The sequence below is a fragment of the Macaca fascicularis genome, chromosome 15 (genome assembly GCF_037993035.2).
Source record: "Macaca fascicularis isolate 582-1 chromosome 15, T2T-MFA8v1.1".
NCBI lineage: Eukaryota > Metazoa > Chordata > Mammalia > Primates > Cercopithecidae > Macaca > Macaca fascicularis.
Window position 1 is genome coordinate 64,306,386 of NC_088389.1, and position 24,844 is coordinate 64,331,229.

Below are 24,844 nucleotides of genomic sequence, written 5' to 3' on the forward strand. Positions count from 1 at the left end.
GTACCCTGTCTCAAAAAAAAAAAAAAAAAAGGAAAAAAGAAAGAAAAGGAGAAAAAAATGAAAGAGGGTAAATGGTTTACTTGCCCTTTATAAATGGAGAAAATAACTTGTTTATCCTTACACTCCCAGTGTCCTCAGCTCTACAAGCAACTGTTATCACCAAAAGGCAAATTGTCTTAAGCAAGCTTATTTTCCTTGGACACATTTTTTTGGCTGCTACAATCAATAATGTATTTGGGGCTGGGGTACCAACAAACATTAAGATGGGATTCTTCAATTGCTCAAATCATTCTGGATGCTACACTGGTGTTCACTGGGGTTTGGAATGAACAGATACAAAGGGTATGCTTGTACTTTGCAGCCTGGTGCCTGTAGGCTAGTGGCCTGTAATTCCAAATCATGAGAGGGTGCAACAGGGCAGGTATCAGGTGTTCTCATGCCTTTTGCAGCCTCTCCTGAGGCAAAATTGAGGCCTCTCCTTAGTGACATACATTTATAATTCTGCTCCATTTGAAATACAGCCTCCCAAGTAGATGGGACTACAGGGCAGGCAACTATGCAGCTAATTTTTAAAATTTTTTATAGAAACGAGGTCTCACTATATTGCCCAAGATGGTCTCAAACTCCTGGGTTCAGGTGACCCTCCCACTTCAGCCTCCCAAAGTGCTAGGATTACAGGCATGAACCACCCTGCCCAGCAAAAGTGACCCTTTTTGATATGCAAATATAACTCCTAGAAGAAATGTGTGTGGAGAAATTACTTGGTGTGACTAACTACTGGGAATAGAGAGATGTGGGTGAGAATAATAAGAAAAGGGGTAAAAAATATTAAAACTGCCTTTGCAAAATTATGATATACATTGAAAGAGATCGAACTTAACCAACTCCATCTTGCTTCTAACCTCCAAGCTGTCCTTGTTCATTCCTGGGTGTAGGCTGAATTTCCTTTGAGAAAAACTTAGTCTATAGTTTAAAACAAAGACGATAACAGCCCTTTCCCAAAGCAGACCTCCTTCTTGCCTGGGGACTAGATTGCCTCTGTAGGACTAACATTAGCCACAAGATTAGAAATTATGGTTTAGGAGTCATGCGGCTGGAGGTTAAAAGATTCTGACCCCCCCTAAACTGCTCCTAAGATCAGTGCTTGAGATATTTTGCAGACCCTGCACTTGATGGATCAGCTGGCACCACCCAGATGGATAAACTGGCTCATCTGATCTTGTGGCCCCACCCAGGAACTGACTCAGTGCAAGAAGACAGCTTTGACTCCCTGTGATTTCATCCCTGACCAATTAGCACTCCCGGCTCACTGGCTTCCCCCACCCACCAAGTTATCCTTAAAACTCTGCTCCCAGAACGTTGGGGAGACTGATTTGAATAATAATAAAACTCCAGTCTCCCACACAGCTGGCTCTTTCTCTATTGCAGTTCCCCTGTTTTGAGAAATCCACTGTCTAGGCAGCGGGCAAGGTGAACCTCTTGGGCAGTTATAATATTATGGGATGGCTGAAGGACTTTTTGAAATATTTAAAGAGGCTGGGCGCCATGGCTCATGCCTATAATCCCAGCACCTTGGGAGGCCAAGGCAGGCGGATCATGAGGTCAGGAGTTCGAGACCAACCTGGCTAACATGGTGAAACCCTGTCTCTATTAAAAATACAAAAAGTAGGTGGGCGTGGTGGCAGGCACCTGTAATCCCAGCTACTTGGGAGGCTGAGGCAGAAGAATTGCTTGAACCCAGGAGCCGGAGGTTGCAGTGAACCTAGATCATGCCACTGTACTCCAGCCTGGGTGACAGAGTGAGACTGTCTCGGAAAACAAACAAACAAACAAACAAATAAAAAATATTCAAAAAATGGCCGAGTGCAATGGCTTACGCCTGTAATCCTAGCACTTTGAGAGGTCGAGGTGGGCAGAACACTTGAGGTCAGGAGTTCGAGACCAGCCTGGCCAACATGGCGAAACCCCATCTCTGCTAAAAATACAAAAAATTAGCCAGGCGTGGTGGTGTGCACCTGTAATCCCATCTACTCAGAAGGCTGAGGCAGGAGAATCACTTGAACCCAGAAGGCGGAGGTTGCAGCAAGCTGGACTGCACTCCAACCTAGGCACTCCAACCTAGGCAACAGAGCGTGACTCTGTCTCAAAAGAAAAATGTGTTTTTTATATATATATACACACACACATATATACACACACACATATTTAAAGAACATTGCTGTCCAAATATTCAATTTTGAGTTGTTTATATAGGTATATTTTTTCCTTATATTACCCCCAAATATTCGGTAATGCCCGCTACTCATACAGATGCCTTCCATAAGAAGTTTGGGGAGGATAGGAAATAAAGAAATAATTCTATTTCTAGGTTAGAGAGAGAGAAAAAAGAAAGGGGCCAGGTGTAGTGGCTCACACCTGTCATCTCAGCATTTGGGTAGGCAGAGGCAAGAGCATCATTTGTGGCCAGGAGTTCAAGACCAGCTTAGCCAATATAGTGAGACCTCATTTATACAAAAAAACAGAAAAACTTAGCAGGGCATGATGGTACATGTCTGTTATCCCACCTAGTTGGGAGGTGGTGGTGGGAAGATCACTTGAGCCCAGGAATTCAAGGCTGTGGTGAGCCATGATTGTGCCACTGCACTCCAGCCTAGGTGACAGAGCAAGACCCTGACTCAAAAAATCAAAAAGAAAGAGAGAAAGAACAGCTGCACGGGGTGAAACCAGTGAGTCGTAAATTCAGCAAGGGCCAGCAAGAATGGTCAACAGTCAAGAGGAATCAAGCTCCTTCTCTCTTTTTTTTTTTTTTTTTTTTTTTTTGAGACGGAGTCTCACTGTGTCTCCCAGGCTGCAGTGCAGTGGCGTGATCTCGGCTCACTGCAAGCTCCGCCTCCCGGGTTCACGCCATTCTCCCGCCTCAGCCTCCCAAGTAGCTGAGACTACAGGCGCCCGCCACCACGCCCGGCTAGTTTTTTGTATTTTTAGTAGAGACGGGGTTTCACCATGTTAGCCAGGATAGTCTCGATCTCCTGACCTTGTGATCCACCCGCCTCGGCCTCCCAAAGTGCTGGGATTACAGGCTTGAGCCACCGCGCCCGGCTCAAGCTCCTTCTCAATCCTAGAATTCACAAAAGGATCTATGATGACACTGGACTTCCCATTTAATGTGAGGTAAAACATATGCAATTTTATTTAATCTCAAAAAGAAAGGGTGACCCCAACTGACATTTTAGTTACAATATGTGAAAATAAGTAATTCAAAATCTAAGTGTCTCACACATCCGTGTGAAGAGACCACCAAACAGGCTTTGTGTGAGTAACAAGGCTGTTTATTTCACCTGGGTGCAGGCGGGCTGAGTCCGAAAGAAAAAGGAGTCAGCAAAGGGTGGTGGGATTATCATTAGTTCTTTTTTTTTTTTTTTTTTGAGACGGAGTCTGGCTCTGTTGCCCAGGCTGGAGTGCAATGGCACGATCTCAGCTCACTGCAAGCTCCGCCTCCCGGGTTTACGCCATTCTCCTGCCTCAGCCTCCCGAGTAGCTGGGACTACAGGCGCCCGCCACCTTGCCTGGCTAGTTTTTTGTATTTTTTAGTAGAGACGGGGTTTCACCGGGTTAGCCAGGATGGTCTCGATCTTCTGACCTCGTGATCCGCCCGTCTCGGCCTCCCAAAGTGCTGGGATTACAGGCTTGAGCCACCGCGCCCAGCCTATCGTTAGTTTTTATAGGTTTTGGGATAGGCGGTGGAGTTAGGAGCAAGGTTTTGCGGGCAGAGGGTGGATCTCACAGAGTACATTCTTAAGGGTGGGGGAGATTACAAAGAACCTTCTTAAGGGTGGGGGAGATTACAAAGTACATAGATCAATTAGGGTGGGGCAGAAACAAATTACAATGGTGGAATGTCATCAGTTAAGGTTATTTTCACTTCTTTGTGGATCTTCAGTTGCTTCAGGCAATCTGGATGTATACATGCAGGTCACAGGGGATATGATGGCTTAGCTTGGGCTCAGAGGCCTAACAGTAACAATCTCTTTGGAAAACATATTGGCAATATCTACTGAAGCTAAACATACACATGACTAGGAGTTCAGCAATTCAATTCCCAGGTATATACCCAGTAGAAATACATGTACATCAATCAGAGTTGTTGGTTTTTGTTTGTTTTTATTTTGTTTTGTTTTTGAGACGAAGTCTCGCTCTTGTCCACCAGGCTGGAGTGCGATGGTGCGATTTCGGCTCACTGCAACCTCTGCCTCCTGGGTTCAAGCAATTCTCCTGCCTTGGCCCCGCCTCCCAGAGTAGCTGGGATTACAGGCGCCTGTCACCACACCCGGCTAATTTTTGTATTTATTTCAGTAGAGGTGGGGTTTCACCATGTTGACCAGGCTGGTCTAGAACTACTGACCTCCGGTGATCCACCCACCTCGGCCTCCCAAAGTGCTGGGATTATAGGCGTGAGCCACCGTGCCTGGCCTAGTTTTCTTTTTTAATAGGAAAAATAAATACCATTTTGGGATAGTGGTCAACTCTGGGAACAAAAGGGAATGAGATTAGGGAGGAGTATGTAAGGGCTATAACTATTTGAAATACTAATTTCTTTAACAGAGAACTTGAAGCAAATGTAAAATATTAAGATTTGCTCGCCGGGCGCGGTGGCTCACGCCTGTAATCCCAGCACTTTGGGAGGCCGAGGCGGGCGGATCACAAGGTCAGGAGATCGAGACCACAGTGAAACCCCGTCTCTATTAAAAATACAAAAAATTAGCCGGGCACGGTGGCGGGTGCCTGTAGTCCCAGCTGCTCAGGAGGCTGAGGCAGGATAATGGCGTGAACCCGAGAAGCGGAGCTTGCAGCGAGCCAAGATCGTGCCACTGCACTCCAGCCTGGGCGACAGAGCGAGACTCCGTCTCAAAAAAAAAAAAAAAAAAAAAAAAAATTTGCTAAAGCTATGTGATAAAAGTGTGGTTTTTCTGTTTTTTTTTTTTTTTTTTTTTTTTGAAACAGGGTCTCGCTCTGTTACCCAGGCTGGAGTGCAGTGGAGCAATCTCCGCTCACAGCAATTTCTGCCTCCCAGGCTTAACCAATTCTTGCACCTCAGCCTCCCGAGTAGCTGGGACTACAGGGATGTATCACGACACCCAGCTAATTTTTGTCTTTTTAGTAGAGATGGGGTTTCACCATGTTGGCCAGGCTGGTCTCAAACTCCTGACCACAAGTGATCCACCTGCCAGATGGATATTTGTTATGATATTCTTTAGAGCTTCCTGTATGCCTCAAGTATTTCATAAAGAAGTTCTAAAAATCTTGTAGAAAAATAAAGACTCAGGCTGCCTAGGTACCACTGTTGTTTTTTTTTTTTAAACTGCAATATGAGGCCAGGTGCTCTGGCTCACACTTGTAGCCAAAAAAACAAAAAACAAACAAAAAAAACGCCGGGCACAGTGGCTCATGTCTGTAATCCCAACAGTTTGGGAGGCCGAGGCGGGTGGGTCACAAGGTCAGAATATCAAGACCATCCTGGGCAACATGGTGAAACCCTGTCTCTACTAAAAATACAAAAATTAGCTAGGCATGGTGGCATGAGCCTGTAGTCCCATCTATTCAGGAGAATTGCTTGAACCCAGGAGGCAGAAGTTGCAGTGAGCCGAGATAGCACCACTGCACTCCAGCCTGGGCAAAAGAGCAAGACTCTGTCTCAAAGTAAAACAAAACAAAACAAAAACTGTTAAGGTCATCAAAAACAAGGAAGTTTGAGAAACTGTCACAGCCAAGAGGAGCCAAAGGAGACATAATGTCTAAATGTAATGTGCCAGCTTGGATCAGATCTTGGAACAGAAAAAGGACATAAGGGAAAAACTAAGAAAATCAGAATAGGCTGGGCGCAGTGGCTCATGCCTCTAATTCCAGCATTTTGAGAGGCCGAGGCGGGCAGATCACCTGAGGTCGGGAGTTCGAGACCAGCCTGACCAACAACGAGAAACCTCATCTCTACTAAAAATACAAAATTAGCCAGGGGTGATGGCACATGCCTGTAATCCCAGCTACTCAGGAGGCTGAGGCAGGAGAATCTCTTGCAACCAGAAGGCAGCGGTTGCAGTGAGCCGAGATCACACCACTGCACTCCAGCCTGGGTGAAAGAGTGACAACTCCGTCTCAAAAAAACAAAAGGAAAATCAGAATAAAGTGTGGATTTTAGTTATTGTTAATGTATCAATATTGGCTCATTAATTGTAATAAATGAACCATATAAGGAAACATGTTAATAATAGGAGAAACTAGGTATAGTGTACATCTGAAAACTCTCTGCACTATTTTTACAAGTTTTCTGTAAATCTAAAATTGTTCTACAATTAATTTTTTAAAGTCAAGTAATTTACCCAAATCTATACAGCTGGTAAATACTCAAAGGTATGAGACAAACTCATAAGTTGAACCCATAAGTTGAAGTTTGAAGTTTAAGTTGAAGAAGTTTAGATGACTTCAAACTCTGTGCTTTTCCCACTACACAAAACCTTTCTTAGTTTACCCTTCTGGGATTATGTAGGCATTTGTATCACTGTCTAAACAATACGTTCCTTATGGGCAGAGAAAATACTTTGTTCTTTCTTTTTTTTGCGCCTTCCACACCATTGACGTTGAGTAAACCAGTTTAAGTTAACTACTGGCATAAAGTCACAGAGCCTTGAGAATCTTTGTCCACCAGGCTGGAGTGCGATGGTGCGATCTCAGCTCACTGCAGCCTCTGCCTCCTGGATTCAAGCGATTCTCCTGCCTTGGCCCCCCCCACCCGCCCCCGCCCCCGCCCCCGCCCCCGCCCCCGCCAGAGTAGCTGGGATTACAGGCGCCTGTAATTTGGCGGGTGCTGTGGCTCACGCCAGTAATCCCAGCACTTTGGGCACCGAGGAGGGTGGATCGCTTGAGATCAGGAGTTTGAGACCAGCCTGGCCAACATGGTGAAACCTGTCTCTACCAAAAATACGAAAATTATTCCAGCCTAGTGGCGCACGACTGTAATCCCAGCTACTCCGAAGGCTGAGGCAGGAAAATTGCTTGAACCCAGTAGGCGGAGGCTGCAGTGACCGAGATCGCACCACTGCACTCCAGTTTGGGCGAAAGAGCGAGACGCGGTCTCAAAACAAATAAAAAAGAATGTGACTTTTGGAGAACTTGATCAAATCAGACCCAAACGGTCTGCTCCTCAGAGAGGCCACAGATTGGCGCTGAGCTGGGCTCTCTCAGTTCTGCAAGTGTCCTGTACTGCCATCTACCGGTGTCTGGAAAGCGTCGCCCTCCCTTATTGTATCTCATGGGGAGAGGCTGGAGAGAAGAGACTCAAGCGCCACTTAAATTGCAGAACATATGTAACTGTACTGCAGTTCATTCGACACCTGTACAAGGGAAAGGCCTCACTTTTCTCCAGCAATTGCAGGCCATCCTAACTCCATATTAACACTCATCTCGTAAAATTCACAGATCTCCTCGCTGACCTGCCTCAATAGGTACAGATCTGACTCCATACCAACACTCATCTCGTAAAATTCACAGATCTCCTCGCTGACGTGCCTCAATAGGTACAGATCTGACTCCTACTGTCCATCCCAGAACCCACACCCGCCTGCACAGCGTAGGCTTCAGAAACTGCTCAACCTCGCAAACCTGAACCCCATCGCCCAGATTCCCTTATTTTCACAGACCCCTGAGATTCCTTGCACTACCTTGCAAACCCTACGGACCTCCCCTATTAGTGCAAATGCACGCGCCAACCCAGACATCCCTACAAAGAGGCTCGAGTTTCGCAGGCAGCTCACACCGGCGCGAAAGCAGCGAGAGAGCCCCAACCCGGCTCAGAGCCCTCAGGCTTGTGGCTTTGGCCCTGGCTCCGGGTTCCCACCCTTCCCTGATCCGCTCCGCTCAGGCTAGCAGCCTGTCGACCGAAGCCCCGCCCCTCTAGACCTGTCATCACAGAAGCCGCACGTGGCCGGGGTGGGACCTCAGGCGACCTGCGGCCATCACTTTGTCTCCTCCGTCATCCATTGGGGCTGCCACCGCCAATCAGAGCCAGCGGATCCTGGTTGGATCGCGACCGCCCGGGTGAGGCGTGAGGGAGAAGGGGCGGAAGGAGGAGAGGCTCTGAGATGGGAGGGGGATCGTGGTGGAAGGGGGCCTGGCGCGACTTCTGCCAGGCTGGAATCCGAGGGGGCGGGTCCCGGTGAAAGGCGGAGAGACCAAGAGAAGGCGGGGATCGCGGGTGGGGCCTGGGAAAAGCTGAGGATCCTGGGGAAATGCAAAGAAAACGCGAAAGAGGCGCGGGGACAGAAGGGGGCGGGGCCCAGGCTACAGGGGAGGAGCTCGAGAAATTAAACGAGGAAAGGGACAAGTCCGGAGAAGGTGGAAGGTGGGACAAGGGAGACGGTGGGCCTGGGCGTTGCGGGGGCGGGGCTCGAACCGAAGGGGCGAGGTTTGCAGGCCGAGACTACAGATAGGACTGCTCAGTAACTGCCCCAACCACTACCACCTACCCGAGTGCAACGGGATCCACGGAACTACAGGTGTGGGGCGGGGTGAGCGTGGAAGAAGGGACGCGGATGGGGGTGCGCTTTGCAGACAATCTGGAGACTGCTGTATGTTGAGGGAAGACACGGAGTCGGGGGAGCAGTTGGGGACTCAATGTGTGGGCAACAAGGTGCATTCTCTAGGGGCCTCTATGGAGGAAGGGCAGGAGCGCTTTGTTGTGGGTGGGGGGGTGTTGCGAGGTACACCGTGAGGGGGCTGTGTCGCTGTCTGATGTGGGGGGTTGGAGGAGGTACATGAGGGGGAGGGGACTTGGAGGCGCTTTGACGGAAGGGGGACTGTTTAATGGAGAAGGGCTGGTGGTCCAGAGTGTAGCGGTGTCGGAGGGTCTGTGGGCACTATCTAGGGGAAGGGGTTGTAGGCCCCAGTTGAGGCGGGAGAACAGAACCCCCAGTACTTTGAGAAAGTAACAGTTTAGGGCATTGTAGTAACTCCAGGAAGATATTGTGTTCTGGGTTCTAGGAGCAAGGGTGATGGAGTTAGTTGGGTGAAGAGGCCAATCTGTTGCACTCCTGTCTGCTCAGCTTTTAACTTCACCTCCTGGCCTGAGCACTCAGAGAGGAGTCGGACCCTGCTTGTCACCAGGGCTTGTGTGACTGTCTCCTCAGTCTCTTTTGGATCTGTCCAGCTGAGACTGGGGTTTCTTCCCCTAGCTGATGTCCTGGGGGACCCTTCCCCCACTGGGTTCCTGTCAACCCCCCATCCTAGTTCCTGTTCCTCCCAGAGCCAGCCTTGTCTCTGTCTCCCCCTCCCCCTCCCTGCCCTGCCCTTACGCTCTGGGTGTGCTCATTTCCCACTTCCTTCCTTGCCCCAGGGCCTGGCCTGGCCCTTGCCCATCTAGGAGCCATGCCCTGCCTGGGACTTTGTGCTCAATGACCAGAGACCATGGTAACCAGCAGCAGGGCTCAGACCCCACCCCCACCACTACCACCCAGGTCTCTCACATAGACCCCCAAGTGACTGGTAGCCACATTTAACCACTTGACACAAACTGATTTTCCCCACCCTTGTCCTTCCCCTGGGTGGGGAACCCTAGGGCTTCTGTGGGAGGGGGGAAGTGGTGAGGAGTATTGAGGATCTTCCGTCTGTTTTGAGAGGTGGGCTATGACTGTAAGCTGAACCCAGTAAGGGTTGTGAGGTTCCAGCCTCAGGGAAGGAAAAGGGAGTAGCTCCCCACACTCCAGGCTTGGAAGCACTATCAGAACCGAGACTAGGACCTAGTTCTCTTGAGGGCTCCTCTGCTTCCCTGAGGGGATTTGATGGAGTGCTAGAGTTCCTTTTGCCCCTAGGCTGGCTGGGAGAGGGTGGGAAAGGCTTGAGTTCCACACAGTGGCTGAATGAGTGTGACAGTGTTGCTAAAAGGGGCCCCAAGCCAGCCTCCTCACACAACCACCCAGGAGCTGAGAGACTGGCTGGGGAGGGGGGGATTGTGCTGAGGACAGACAAAGCCCTGGGGTAGGGTGGGGTAAAAAAGGGCAGGCTGAAGCCTTTTGAGGAGGAGCTGATTGCTATGGCAACACTGCTTCCCAGACAGTCTCTCAGAGAGGGCGGGCCTAGGGCAGACTCTCTCTAGCTTCCTCAGGACTGGGGAGGTTTGTGTGAGTGGGTGGGGCATGAAGAGAAAGGGCATCAGTTTGCTGTGCTGAGACTGGAGGATATAGCCTTTCTGCTTTGGTACAAGGCAGCAGGGCGTTCGAATGCCTGGAGCTATCCTCTGATATGGATATGAGTGAACAACAGTCATTAGAATTATAGAGCTGCAGAGGCCCTCAGCAGTCATTGTTTATACAAACCCCTTATTTTACAGTTTTGGAAATTTATGGCTAAAGAGACTGTGATTCCCCAGATGTCACAGTGAAAGGGCAGAAGATAGGATCCAGATCGCCTGATTGCTGTTCACTCAGCCCAGGGCCTGTTGTTTTCTTCAGTCAATGTTTATTGAACATTGCCAGGGACTCATGTTGGCTCTGTGAATATGAGCACAAATGAAACAAAGTTGCTGCTCTCATGGAGCTTCCATTCTAATAAGGGGAGAAAGAAATTATATAGGGGGAGGGAGAAGTCAGGTAGTGATAACTGCTATTAAAAAAAAAAAAAGCATGGTAAATTTAGGGCAGGAAGGTAAGGCCTCTTTTTTTTTTTTTTTTTTTTTGAGAGACAGTCTCAGTCTGTCGCCCAGGCTGGAGTACAGTGGCATGATCTCAGCTCACTGCAACCTCCGCCTCCTGGGTTCAAGCGATTCTCCTGCCTCAGCCTCCTGAGTAGCTGGGATTACAGTTGCGCGCCACCACACCCAGCTAATTTTTGTATTTTTAGTAGACATGGGGTTTCACCATGTTAGTCAGGCTGGTCTCGAACTCCTGACTTTGTGATCTACCCACCTTGGCCTCCCAAAGTGCTGGGATTACAGGCATGAGCCACCGTGCCCAGTAGTAAGGCCTCTTGGTTGTACCCTGCTGCTTTCCCAGGGTATATTGAGGCCTGGAACATCTTTGATCCTTCACCCTGAACTATTGTCCTCTGACCTTTGTAGGTAACTAAGGCCTGGCCTATGGTAGTGGCAGAAAGATAGGATAAGGTGGGGTTGCTAAGGGATATTTTTTTTCCTACAGTGTTCTATGTCTCTGTTTTCCTAGTAAGTTTTTATTAAGGCAAGTAGGCTCTTACATTGATACACTGTAATTTTGACAAGGGCATTGAAAATTTCCTTAATCCTGTTCCTTACACTAGGGAACCAGCAAGGAAGTCAGTCCTCTTGAAAAAGGTGGTCTAGGGTGAGGTAAAGAGAAGGGAGCTTAGAGGGACTGTTACTTGCTTGTGTCTCCTAAGTCTAGGAATGAGGGACTAGGGGGAAGAGGAAGGAGCCTCTTTTTACCATCTAGTGATAGAATCTCAGGACCCTGGGGGGTCCACAACACAGGCAAGGCAGAAACAAGGACCTTGGGCTCTCTGTAGCCTCTGAACTGCAGAAGAATGGACTTTCCCTCTTTGGCTCTGATGTTTGCCTCCTACTTCTGTGAAGGACCGGGAGAAAAAGCTTCCTAAGACCCAAATTGTCTGACTTGCTGACAAGTGCAGAGGGCAGGGGAGACAGGACTATTGATTTTCTTAGGTTGCCTCTAGAGTACCCTCTAGAAAGTGTCTTTGAATGCTCAATCCTTGCAAACCTTTCCATCCTGGTCATTTAAAGAGTAGGAGGACAAGGGTTAGGGATGCTGGTTCTGCTGCCATTTGATTTGACTGGGTCTGAACTGGGCTGGGGCCCAGTGACTCAGTGGGAGGGTGGATAGTTTTGAGGGAGCTGTGAGTCATGGGGTTAAGCTCCATCACAAAAGTTGGGCTCATTTCCCACATTTTGGGCAGAAGCCCTCCTATCCCACTTCCCTGTGTGCTCTGTCTCTTTGAACATGGGCCTGTGAGTAGAAAGAGTGCTAGCAGAAGGGATGGGGCAGCCTGATCTCAGAAAGGGAGTTTACAGGCACAAAGAATAATGTCCCTGAAATTAAAATGTATCCCTATCTTAGGAATCCGGGGACTCCTCTAAAGAAGGCAAAAGAACATCAATTTAAGAGTAAGAGTGGGAAAAATACCACTTCTTAGCATGGAAGGAGATAGGGTCCCACCTCAGGCCTTTTTCTTCTCTGGCATGAAGGAAGCTTCCTGGGCTTCACTAGTTCTCCAGCTCTTAAGCTCTGGTTTGGAAGGTGGGGAAAGACAAATGGGAGTGAGGATATTTGGGGTCTGAGGTCTGGTATAGACAGCAGGCAGACTTTGAGGGTTGTCAAATTGTGTCTTTAAAGCCCTCGGGCTTCCTATTAATCGGCCTGGAAGGAGGAAGGGCGGGGGAGTAGGGTGGAGCGGTGAGATGTGGGAGGCCTACGCCTTTGAAAGGGTTAAATGGCAGGGCAGGGTGTTGCTTTGGACTCCAGCAGCTGACGGGTTAAAGAGACAGGCGGAGCGACCTTGGGTAGGCCTACCCCCTTGTGGACCAATAGGCGTATGCCTCTTGGAGGGGGCGTGCCTCGCACTTGAGGTCGCGAGGAGGCTGGCTTCCTATAGACCAATGAGCATGGTCGCTTTCCAGGGAGGGCGTAGCCTAAGGGGGGCGTGGCGGCCGTGGCTGCCGCGGCGCGGGTGGTGGGGCGCTGGGCGGGGCGGGCGGCCCCATCAGCTGGTAGGAAATGGCCTGTGAGTCAGAGGGGCAGCGGAGTCGGCGGCGCGGAGCCGGGGCGGCCCCGGGGAGGGACTGTCGCAGGGAGGGGCGCGGCAGCGGCTGGGGGTCTGCGGGCGCCAGGGCCCGCTAGTGTTGCACACGAAGCTGAGCAGCGAAGCGCCTAGCAGAGCAGGGCTCAGCCTGAGCCACCCTTTGTCTGGGTTGGGGGCCCGTGGAAGGGAGGACCGGGGATCCAAGGGGAGGGACCGGGACGGGACGGAAGGGCCCGGAGCAGCGGCCACCTCAGCGGAGCCGATTTGGGAGCGGGGTGAGTGTGCCAGAGGGAAAGAGCAAATCTCCGAAGCTCCAGTACAGTATGGGGCCTGTCCCAGGCTGTGGGGAGGAGAGGAGTGAGAAAGGACCTGGGAGGCTGCGCAGGGGGTAAGGGATCGTCCAGAACAAGGAGTCCAAGAGTCAGGTGAGTCTGCCCGGCTTAGTTTAGAGAAGCTGCTAAGGTCTCCTCCCTCCCCTCTGAGGGTAGAGGGCTCTAGGCTGGGGGCCGAGGGGTTGCTAAGAGAATAGGTCGACCTTCCTACCCACAGTGGTGGCCCGTGGGAACAGCCCCCCTAGCTTCTGTGGATGTATGTAGGGACAAAATAGCAGCTGGCAGCAGTTCTCTCCGCACAGGATGAGGGTGGAAAGCACATGGATAGGAATTCTTCCTGTCACTCTCCTTGATCATAGCATGGTAGAAATTGAAATCTTTAATACTGAAGGGAAGGGGAGAATGAGCCTCGAAGTTGATACCTATACCAATATCCACCTCACCCACCTCCCAGGCCTCAAAAGTGTCTGAAGGTACAGACGTATTCTGGGACTTGTTGTTTTTGCTGGCCTTGCTCCCTTGGCATGTTGGGAGCTGTAGTCCTTGCCAGCCACAGCCTGGCACAGCTGTTTGATGCCAGTTGCTGCCCACCCCCTGCACAAAGAGTGAGGTTTGGCTTACTCTGCCCTGCCCCCCTCCCCTGCAGTCCTGCCCCATGAGTCAGCTTGAAGCCATGGTCTAGAGCCAGACTGGCTGGGTGGCAGGGGAGTGAATCTTAGAGCGTCTTGTTGACAGGGTGGGAACTGAGAGAGCTCTGGGGTTAATGAGCAGATGCCAGGTATGCTGGGGTCAAGTAGGGCATCATGTCATCCCCTGGCTTCCTCAGGGCAAGGGGTCAAGAGGGCAACTGGGATGACCTGGAAGTGGTGGTGCTAAGGAAAAGGCCCTTCCTGAATCTGTGTGACTTGGGTGGAGGAAAGAAGGGGTAGAAATTAGTGCAGGTTGTACCTTCTGGCAAAGTTGGTTGCAGATAGGTTAGTGCAGGTTGCCATTGGTGTTCTGCCCTTTCCAGCCATCCCACCCACCACAGGGAACCAGGATTTTCTTGGGGATCCCAATTCTTAGGAGAATTTGGTGAAATGGGATAGTGGGGTACAATGATGGGAACTTGGTGTAGGAGAGCTTTTCAGTCCCTGGGTACAAATCTCTCCTTTCTGCCTGCCCTCCCCCCCTGCCCCCACCGCACCTCCACCTCTCTTCCTGATTCTCCCTTGTACAATTAATTCTCTATTTCTCTCATCTGGGAAATTTTTCTCTCCAGTGTCAGGACTGCTGCCCAGATTTCTGGGACTTACATTCTACTTTTTTTGAGCTCTGCTGTGTGCTTACCCCTGTACTTGGGGTTGGATGGAGGGGTGAGACACAGATCTGTCCTCAGGAACTCTATGATCAGTCTAGAAGATGCCTTACCCACAGGAGTGAGCAGAACTGTTATTGAGTTTATAGGAAGTAGTAACACTGCCATAGGTGAGGTCTCAGAGGAGGGAGAGATGCTTATGGTCTGGGGTGGACAGAGCAGACTTTCTGGAGGAGATGGCATTTGGCCTATCCAAGGACGAAGAGTCTTGGATAGGCATTCAAAGGGTACTCCTTGAAGGGGAAAGGGCTCTGTGAATGTCAGACAACATAGGCTAATGTGCAAAGGAGAAGGCGACCCTGGGGGCAGTTGGCTTTCAACTTGACATTCCCCTCACCCTAGTATGGGCTGGAATAGTTAGTGAAGACCATGTTATGCACCAGTGGTTTGGGGTTTCGGTGTTGGGTGTGTGAGCACTGGGGGAGGGGCGTGGAGAGGTACTCCCTAGTTGCTTCCAGCTGACTGACTGCTGAGGCCTTATCTCTAGTTTGCAGGGCCTTGCAGGAGGGCCCTGGAAAGTGCCTTCTGGCAGTGACCCATTCCCCTTCCCCCTCTTGTTTTTGGTCGGATTTGTTGCCTCTTGTTAAAGAGACAGGCTACTTGCTGGAGGTAATTTGGAGTTCAGGGCTGAAGGGCCAGCTTTGAACTGACTTGAGGTTTGTACCTCTGAGGACCGCTGATGGGGTGTAACTGTGTGTGAGACCTCTGCCCTTAGTGCCCTAGGATGGCACTTGTCTCTTTGGAGATAGACATATAAGAAGCAGTTGTGCAATTTGGTGGCTTTGAGTACGACAGCTGAATTCTTCCCCTGGCCACCTCTTAGCTGGCATGGTCTTTTGGATCTTGGGGGTCTCTCATCCCTTCCTCCATGTAGGGCAGGAGTCCCCAAATGGTGGCCCTGACAAGTAGTTATTCTACATCAACTCACTTGTCACATCCTTATTATACTGAGCCAAGACCTGCCTCTCTGACTCCTTAGGTAGCCCAACTCTGCCATCTGGGCCCTGGACCCCAAACTTACCCTTTCTGTTCCTGAAGAGCCTCTCACATGGGAGAAGGATGTCCTGGGGTATACTATATTAGCCTATAATTGGTGATAGGCCTTACTGCTGGCTCCAGTGATCCTGGCTTATGTCTGTTCTTCCCTCCTCAGGGTCCTGCTGAGCTCAGGAGCTGCACGGAATGGTGGCAGTCACCTTGCCAGTGCAGCAGGCATGGATCAGACTGCAAGCTAGGGGCACAAGGCATCACTTGGGAAGAGGGAACGCACAGCTAGGCTCGAGGCCTCTTCATCGGGGTAAGTACCAGGGAGAAGGTGGGGAAGAAGCCTGAGCTAAACCTGTCACCCTCTCAGGAGTTCTGAGAGTGGTCTCTATATTCCATTAGTCCATCCAGGGATTTGTACACATTCATCCCTGGGAACCCATCAAAGTCACCCCTTCAGGCAAGGAGAGGGTCTGAAACTCAGCTGGAAGGAAGAATACTCATTGATTCCCTGACCACCTTTTCTTCTCTTCTCTTACACAGATGTCCCCAGCCCAGGCCCAGCATAAAGGCCGTGTTGGGGGGCCCCCCTGACCCAAGGGGGGCTTCATGCGCCACGTGCAGGCGGAGCCGTCTCCATCCTCAGAGCCAGAGGCTGGCCCTTCACAGCCTCCAGTCAGGCAGGGGGCCCTCCAGGGTGGCCTGCTCATGGGCTACAGCCCAGCAGGGGGGGCGACATCCCCCGGGGTCTACCAGGTATCCATCTTTTCCCCTCCGGCTGGTACCTCTGAGCCTCACAGGGCCCTGAAACGACAAGCCCCACCCACTGAGGGTCCCCGGGAGCTGAAGAGAGGCCCTGGGCTGGGGGCCAGAGAGGGACTACCCCCGGAAGAACCATCTACTGTGGGGCTTTTGGGCCCAGAGGGACTGGGGCTGGGACTAGGTGTGGCCAGCCAGCATTTCTCCCACCGTGGCCTCTGTGTTGTGGAACAGAGAAGTAGTGTCACCTCATCTTGGACTTCAGGGACCTGGAGTCCCCCCTGCCCCCCATCAAATGCTTCCTGCAATACTTTGCACACCAGAGACTGGGCCTCCCCAGATCCAGGGGGACACGGGTCCCTGGGGGAGTCCCCAGGGCCAGCCCCTCCAGGCCAGCTGCACACACTTGACACTGATTTGCACAGTCTTGCACAAATAGGGGGTAAGAGCCCAGTGGCTGGGGTGGGCAATGGGGGTAGCCTCTGGCCTAGGGAGTCCCCTGGCACTGCCAATGGGCACAGTCCCGAGCACACACCCCCTGGCCCTGGACCTCCAGGCCCCTGCCCCACCAAGCGAAGGCTGCTTCCTGCTGGAGAAGCCCCAGATGTCAGCTCTGAGGAAGAGGGGCCAGCCCCCCGGAGGCGCCGGGGATCCCTGGGCCACCCTACTGCTGCCAACAGTTCTGATGCCAAAGCCACATCCTTCTGGAGCCACCTGCTGCCTGGGCCCAAAGAGCCTGTTTTGGTAAGCCAATAAAGGAGTTCATTTACTTTTTTTTTTTTTTTTTTTTGACATGGGGTCTCACTCCATCATTGCTGGAGTGCAGTGGCACAATCTCAGCTCAATCTCAGCTCACTGCAACCTCCTTCTCCCAGGCTCAAGCAATCCTCCAACTTCAGCTTCTCGAATATTTGGGACCACAGGCACATGACATTGCACCCAGCTAATTTTTGGTATTTTTGGTAGAAATGGGGTTTCGCCATGTTGCCCAGGCTGGTCTCAAACTCCTGAGCTCAAGTGATACACCCACCTCGGCCTTCCAAAGTACTGTGATTACAGGTGTGAGCCACTGCGCCTGTCCTTCATGTACTCTTACGTGGATATTTGTGTGGGTAAAGGTGGAGGCCCAGGGGGCGGGGTGTTCCTTTGAGAGTCTGTGATGAGCTTCTGCCCCAAAACATACGTGGCTTTCACCCTGTCTCTTTTCCCAATCATTCCTTTCCATAGGACCCAACAGACTGCAGTCCCATGGGGCGGAGGCTGAAAGGAGCCCGTCGCCTGAAGCTGTAAGTGACCAGCTTTTTGCTCTACCCTGTCCCTGAGAATGGGGACAGAAGTCTGTAATCTTTCCAGCATCGGAGTAGGGGACCCCAGGGCAGAAGCCCTAGATAGTGGCAAAGGGTGGAGTTCAAGGACATGAGCAGGAATCCCAGAATACCTCAAGCCAACCCCCTGTGTGTCCCTTCCTCTACCAGGAGCCCCCTTCGAAGCCTCCGGAAGGGGCCAGGCCTGCTGAGCCCCCCCAGTGCCTCCCCTGTTCCTACCCCTGCTGTCAGCCGTACCCTGCTGGGCAACTTTGAGGTAGCTCCCCTCAGGCTTTGTGATTGTGGGGGTCCTGGGAGAGGTGGGATGGTGGAACGTGGCTTGGATGGATAAGGAAAAGAATTGGCATCTCTCTCATAATATGTTTTCCCTACCCTGATCCCAGGAATCATTGCTGCGAGGACGTTTTGCACCATCTGGCCACATTGAGGGCTTCACAGCAGAAATTGGAGCTAGTGGGTCATACTGCCCCCAGCATGTCACGCTGCCTGTCACTGTCACATTCTTTGATGTTTCTGAGCAAAATGCCCCGGCTCCCTTCCTGGTATGCCTTGACTCCAACCCCAAAGTCAGCTCATCAGGAGGATAAGGAATTGGGGCGGGGCTGGGTGCAAGAGGTATTTTTTACTTATTCCTCACCTAGGAGTGAGTCAGGGCCAGGTGAGGAGAACTCTAGTGTAGGGCAGGGGCAGGTTCAGGGTGAGAGACTGTGGAGAGGGACATGTATTTAGGGCTCAGAGTTTTCCTAGTCCCCACCTTGACTGATGGCTCCCTGGCCTTCCCAGGGCATCGTGGATCTGAACCCCCTGGGGAGGAAGGGTTACAGCGTGCCCAAGGTGGGCACCATCCAAGTGGTGAGTTTGCCCTGAGGGAGTGGGAGTGGGGAGAGAGGAAAGCAGCCCTCAGGCTGTACCAACCTTGACTGTCCTGTCCCCAGACCTTATTTAACCCCAACCAGACTGTGGTAAAGATGTTCCTCGTGACCTTTGACTTCTCGGACATGCCTGCTGCCCACATGACCTTCCTTCGCCATCGCCTCTTTTTGGTGCCTGTGGGTGAGGAGGGAAATGCTAACCCCACCCACCGCCTCCTCTGCTACTTGCTGCACCTCAGGTGAGGAGAGGGCCCAGGGACGGCTGGGGAGGCCCAGGTATCCCTTCCCTGAAGAGGATCTCTCCTTGCTTCGATACTGTTTGGATTCTTGCTTGGTTTATTTTTAAATTTTTATGTATGTGTGTATGTGTGTGTGTATATATTTATTTATTTATTTATTTATTTATTTATTTATTTATTTATTTTTAGAGACAGAGTCTTGCTATGTTGCTCAGGCTGGTCTCCAACTCCTGGGCTCAAGCAGTCCTCCCACCTGGACCTCCCAAAGCACTGGAATTACAGGCATGAGCTACTGCGACCAGCCTGGATTCTTAATTTGATAACATTGTCCTCCTCAGGTTCCGGAGCTCCCGCTCAGGCCGCTTAAGCCTGCATGGAGATATCCGCCTGCTTTTTTCCCGCCGGAGCCTGGAGCTGGACACAGGGCTCCCTTACGAACTGCAGGCTGTGACCGAGGCCCCTCATAATCCACGTTATTCACCTTTGCCCTGATTGCCAGCACTCTGAATCCATGCGGCCTAACGACCTGCCCATCCTGCTCCATCTTAGAGAACATATATGGAGAGACAGCAAGAGACCCTTCAGGCTTGAATTAAAGCCCTCACCATGCTCTTGCCCAAATGGATTATTTGGGTGTTTAAAGCTTCTGATCCTTACTACACCCTGCCCTACTCGGGTACTCCATGTGCCTGTCCCCTCCCTTGGGTTTCCCAGGCCAGCTTAGGTAGGGAGGAACCGGAGCTACCCTGAGGTTGTCCCAAGTTCCCAGGCAAGTTATGCCAGCGTTGCCTCCCCATCCTGGGCAGGGGCCACTTATTATTTTATTTATTTTTAATTTATAATTTATTCAAATTGGATTGCCTTGGTAACCTCCCACACCTGATAATTGGCATCACTCCCCCCCCTTCCCACTCTCAGATATTGCTCCAACCTCAAGAGTTGAAGAGGCTTACGCCGGGGGTAGGAGGAGAACTGCTCTCCCTCAGCTGAGGGAAGAGGGGCTATTCCAGAGGGACTGAGTCAGTAGCCAAAGACTCAGCTTCCCCTGCCCTTCCCCTAGTCCCTTCACTTCCCCTACCCTCTGACCTATCTCTGAAAGCCAAGTTAGGCGTTTGTGTGTGTACACGAGCTTGTCTTTGTGTGGTGTGTGTGTGTGAGAGAGTGTACATGTATGCACACACACAGGGGTTAACCACCCCTCACCTAGGGCTCCAGACTCCAGTTGTCCCTCTCCTCCTGCCTGTGTCTCCTTGCTTTGGGGTCCTGACTGAAGAAGGTGTCCAGGGGGCAGAGTCAGGGCCAAGCACTGGGGTGCCTCCACTCACCTGGCCAGACTCTGACCCACCTACCTCAGCTGGGGTGAGGGGCACCCCTCAAACTCAGTCATGTGGTTCCAAATTACCCCATTCCCCACTCCAGACTCTGACCCAGCCTCAGTCCTGACTCCTGAGGCTGGGCTGAGGGGAACAAGCATTTGCTGAAACTTGAAAAAACAAAGCAAATCAGAAACAGGAAAAAATTGTACCTGGTACTTTTTTTTAGAAAAAAAAAAGATTAAAAAAGAAAGAATAAATTCTTGTTTGGAAACTTGAACTAAGCTCTACTTTTGTTGTTGTTGTTGTTGGGGAGAGGGTGCGAAGGGGGATAGAGGGCCTTCCTGGAGCTGGGACTCAGCCCTTTCTACCAGAGAGGAGGCAACAGGCCTGGGCCCATGAGGTCTTAGGCTAGCCCCTGCTGATTCCTGGGGCCTGGTCTTGCTCCTTTCGGAGGAGTTGGTGGGTAAAGTTGAGTCCTAGAAGCTGAATTCTGAATTGTAGATCAGGATTCTGATACTGGTTCTGTTAATGACTTTAGCCCTTCAGAACTTCAGTGCCCTCATATGTAAAATGGAGGTGACTACGGAGGTCTCTTGACTACCAGAACATCAGGGATGTGTGCAAGGTGACGTGCTCCAGACAAGGTTGAACGTTGAGGCTGTTTGCCGGACTCGGTATTTAAGACCGGGCATAACAAACCTTGCTTGGAAAGAGAGGGAAGGAGCTGTAGTGTCTTTGAGGAAAGAGGGGAGGGGAAAATCTCGTCCCAATCGCCAGGCAATGTTAGGCCCAGTTTCCATGGCAACGGGATTGGGGTCAGTCCCCAGTGGGAGTCCTGGGCACAACACCGCGGGACTACTATAGAATGTCACTATGGCAACCATGGCAACGAGTCAGCTCAATCCACTCGTCGCTATGGTGACGGATGGGCGCGATTCTACGCTCTGGTGGGCAAACTGAGTCTCGGGTGAGGGTGAAGAATTCAGTGCGTGGTGTCTGAGTGATATGCACGCGAAAAATAATTTGGCCATCAGGCCGGGGATCTTGGTCGCGAACAGCTAAACCCAGAACAACGGCAGCCTTCGGCCTTCTCTTGAAGGTCTGCGTTTCCCAGGGAACAACTTGATGCGCCGTTCGACCAAGTAACGCTGATTGGGTGAGTGTTGAAGGGAGTAGGGAACGGCCGGAAGTACATTCGGGGGAGCGGAACTGCAAGAGGAAAGGCTCGGGTAGGCTTCTGGGAGCTACCGCTCCGCTCGTCTCGTTGGTTCCGGAGGTCGCTGCGGCGGTGGGAAATGCTGGCGCGCGCGGCGCGGGGCACTGGGGCCCTTTTGCTGAGGGTGAGAGCGAGGCAACCTATCCAGAGGGTCGGGATAGAGATCACCTGGGTCCTCCGCTGGGAAAGAGCGAACTTCCAACTTTCGGAGAGGACTGGGGTCAGAGGTCATGGTCCCCATGTGATTCTCTCTCCGAGGATCCTGAGGGTCGTGGTTTATGGAGATACCTTCAGGACCGAGGGGCGGCGTGTTTGGCCAGATGGGATCTCTGCTCACCCTCTTCTTTCTTTCAGGGCTCTCTGCAGGCTTCTGGTCGCGCTCCGCGCCGCGCCTCCTCTGGATTGCCCCGAAACACCGTGGTACTGTTCGTGCCGCAGCAGGAGGCCTGGGTGGTGGAGCGAATGGGCCGATTCCACCGGATCCTGGAGCCTGTGAGAACCTCTTCTGCCCATCCTGGGCCAGCCAGATGACCAATCCCTCACGACATGGAGTGTCGGGAGGACCTCTTTTGGGCCTGCCCGCACTGTTAGCTCCCGACTCTGTAGGCCAGACCTGACAGGGCCGAGGCTGCTGACCATCATCCCCATGTTACCACCTTTTCCTATGCATCTCACAGTCCCCATTCTTGGGAATCTCCTCTGCCCACTCTCTCAGCCCTACCTCTCAGTCTGCATTGAGATGGCTATTCTGCCAGCTCCGATTCTCATGACCCTCCCTTCCATTCAGGGGCCTAGTCTTGCATTCCTATTCTCTTGGGTTTTCTTACCAGTGACACTTCAGCCTTATGAGGACTTATTTCTTGGTAGCAGCTGCTGCTTTTCTGGGCATGTTCCATGTGTTGACTCCCTACATACTCCAGGACTAGCTTAGGTCTCAACCCAATAGTTCCCATCCTTCTGAGGACCCATGACTCCTCTTCCCAGGGTTTGAACATCCTCATCCCTGTGTTAGACCGGATCCGATATGTGCAGAGTCTCAAGGAAATTGTCATCAACGTGCCTGAGCAGTCGGCTGTGACTCTCGGTGAGGGGTTCAGGGTGACATGGGTGCTCTGAGGCTATTAGGATGTGGTTGCTGTAGATCCACAGCTTAGGAGAGAGAACTGGTTGGGACCTAGAGGCCTGACTTTCCTCCTTTTCTCTCCTGGTTCTACAGACAATGTAACTCTGCAAATTGATGGAGTCCTTTACCTGCGCATCATGGACCCTTACAAGGTATCTGCCCCCTACTTTATCTAGCCTTTTCAGTTGCCCTCTTCACTAAAATCTTGTGCCCAAGCTTCTTACACTATCCGTGTCCGTTTCAGGCAAGCTATGGTGTGGAGGACCCTGAGTATGCCGTCACCCAGCTAGCTCAAACAACCATGAGATCAGAGCTCGGCAAACTCTCTCTGGACAAAGTCTTCCGGGTAAGCAGATCTGAGCCAGAGTTAGGGTTTGAAGACACAAACCTGACACTCAATCTTTTCTGAAGGTCAAGATCAGTCCCAGGCCCTTCTCAGTGTAGGCCCTTGATAGGTAAGTTGAAGCTGTGGGGCTTATGCCTCTCTTTTTCCAGGAACGGGAGTCCCTGAATGCCAGCATTGTGGATGCTATCAACCAAGCTGCTGACTGCTGGGGTATCCGCTGCCTCCGTTATGAGATCAAGGATATCCATGTGCCACCCCGGGTGAAAGAGTCTATGCAGATGCAGGTGGGAGCCAAGGAGGGGTAGGAAAAGGACCTCAGGGTGCTCCAGTCCCAGGAGGATCCAGACTTCCCTCCTGTTATGATGGGTAGAGTTGCAGGTCTGTATAACTTTCCCTTGGCTTGTTGATTGGGATTGTTGCGGGCTTCCAGGTGGAGGCAGAGCGGCGGAAACGGGCCACAGTTCTAGAGTCTGAGGGGACCCGAGAGTCGGCCATCAATGTGGCAGAGGGGAAGAAACAGGCCCAGATCCTGGCCTCCGAAGCAGAAAAGGCTGAACAGATAAATCAGGCAGCAGGTCAGGAGAGGGTAGAGGCTGAGGGAGGAGCAAGGCATGGGCCTTTGAAGATTGGTGCTGGGGCAGAATCTTTGGGTACTTTGACTTCATGGGTCAAGCAAGCTCTGTCCCTTCTCTTGCAGGAGAGGCCAGTGCAGTTCTAGCCAAGGCCAAGGCTAAAGCTGAAGCTATTCGAATCCTGGCTGCAGCTCTGACACAACATGTGAGAGGCCCCTGGGTGGGAATGGGGGACAGGAATTGACAGTGGAAGGGGTTCTCTTATCTATGCTTAAGGAGAGTTCCTGCCTCTGTGGGCTCTGTTGAACCAGATTACATAGTCCTTTTTATTGTGAACTGCTTTCTTCATTCCCCATCCACCCCTTCTTCTCCGTATCTATAATCTCTGATTTTTATCCCCCTGTGGTCACAGAATGGAGATGCAGCAGCTTCACTGACTGTGGCCGAGCAGTATGTCAGCGCGTTCTCCAAACTGGCCAAGGACTCCAACACTATCCTACTGCCCTCCAATCCCGGCGATGTCACCAGCATGGTGGCTCAGGTTAGAGCTCTCTGAGGACCCAGCACAGAGCACCTGTGCCAGGGACCGAACTGAGACCCCACCACCGTCATCAACACTTAGATACCATAAAGGTCTTCAGAATGCCTTGGCCCTAGACATCCCTTCATTCTTTGTAGAGATGGAATCTAAGAATGAAACATCTCCACTCAGTCCTGCAAATATGGAAGTTCTTGAGATACCTTTTTTTGGTAGATACCTGTGCTGGTATTCTGAGAGTCACTTTACTCTGATGGTTTGTAAGATTCCTAAAATCAACCCCAGAGCTTACAAGACAGGTTTGAGAGAGGGAGAAAGGAAAACTAATTCACTGGCCTCCATGCCATCTTTTCCCTTTTAGCCATTGGTGGGCTGGGCTGCACCTCTGTCAAGTGTCCTCATGGTACTCTCTCTGTTCCTCTCCTCAGGCCATGGGTGTCTATGGAGCCCTCACCAAACCCCCAGTGCCAGGGACTCCAGACTCGGTCTCCAGTGGGAACAGCAGAGATGTCCAGGGTACAGATGCAAGTCTTGATGAGGAACTTGATCGAGTCAAGATGAGTTAGTGGAGCTGGGCTTGGCCAGGGAGTCTGGGGATAAGGAAGCAGATTTTCCTGATTCTGGCTCTAGCTTCCCTGCCAAGATTTTGTTTTTTATTTTTTTATTTGAACTTTAGTCATGTAATAAACTCACCAGTGGCAAACCAAAACCTGTCCTCTTTGATTGGGGAATGAAGTTGGTAAAGTCACTAGCATTTTCCTTGGATCCAGTCCTGTCAGCATGATGCCTCCATGAACAAGAGTGAACTTCTTGTAAAGTGAAACTATATTTTTTGTCTTCAAGAGAAACTGTGGGATAGGGTGGAAGAGTTAAACCACATGTTCACTGAACTGCTGGCTGGGAAGTGAAGTCCCCTTACTGCTAAGTGTGGGGCTGTACATTTGAGGCAGGTGTGTGGGGTTTTTTCATGGGAAAGTACTACCCTGCACTGGCATACTTAAAGGGTTTTCAGGGACTGAGGGTACTCCTCATTCATTTATTCAAAAACATTAAATGTCTACCAAGTGCCAAGCTCATCACTAGACACTGGA

General features: G+C 51.3%; 2 protein-coding genes across 24 annotated transcripts; both read left to right on the plus strand.

Annotated features, from left to right (window-relative positions):
- The first annotated feature begins 7,971 nt into the window (after positions 1-7,971).
- ATOSB (atos homolog B) lies at positions 7,972-20,235 on the plus strand. 23 transcript variants are annotated; one of them, XM_074017207.1, is made up of 10 exons: positions 8,077-8,546; positions 15,617-15,760; positions 15,991-16,203; positions 16,763-16,950; positions 17,434-17,492; positions 17,682-17,787; positions 17,915-18,073; positions 18,315-18,383; positions 18,467-18,642; positions 18,981-20,235. In XM_074017207.1, the coding sequence occupies exons 5-10, from the start codon at positions 17,455-17,457 to the stop codon at positions 19,132-19,134; spliced, it is 702 nt and encodes a 233-aa protein (XP_073873308.1). In that variant the 5' UTR covers positions 8,077-8,546; positions 15,617-15,760; positions 15,991-16,203; positions 16,763-16,950; positions 17,434-17,454; the 3' UTR covers positions 19,135-20,235. The 23 variants fall into 23 exon arrangements, with proteins under 23 accessions (XP_045229394.2, XP_045229398.2, XP_073873308.1 ...); XM_074017210.1 differs by having other exon boundaries at positions 8,339-8,392; XM_074017211.1 differs by lacking the exon at positions 8,077-8,546 and adding an exon at positions 12,705-12,756.
- Positions 20,236-21,216: 981 nt separating this feature from the next.
- Positions 21,217-24,462, plus strand: STOML2 (stomatin like 2). Its single transcript, XM_005581411.3, has 10 exons — positions 21,217-21,298; positions 21,529-21,666; positions 22,159-22,258; positions 22,391-22,449; positions 22,542-22,643; positions 22,793-22,927; positions 23,074-23,218; positions 23,341-23,420; positions 23,628-23,756; positions 24,182-24,462. Exons 1-10 carry the CDS (start codon positions 21,254-21,256, stop codon positions 24,317-24,319), a joined length of 1,071 nt encoding a protein of 356 aa, XP_005581468.1. The 5' UTR covers positions 21,217-21,253; the 3' UTR covers positions 24,320-24,462.
- Positions 24,463-24,844: the final 382 nt, after the last annotated feature.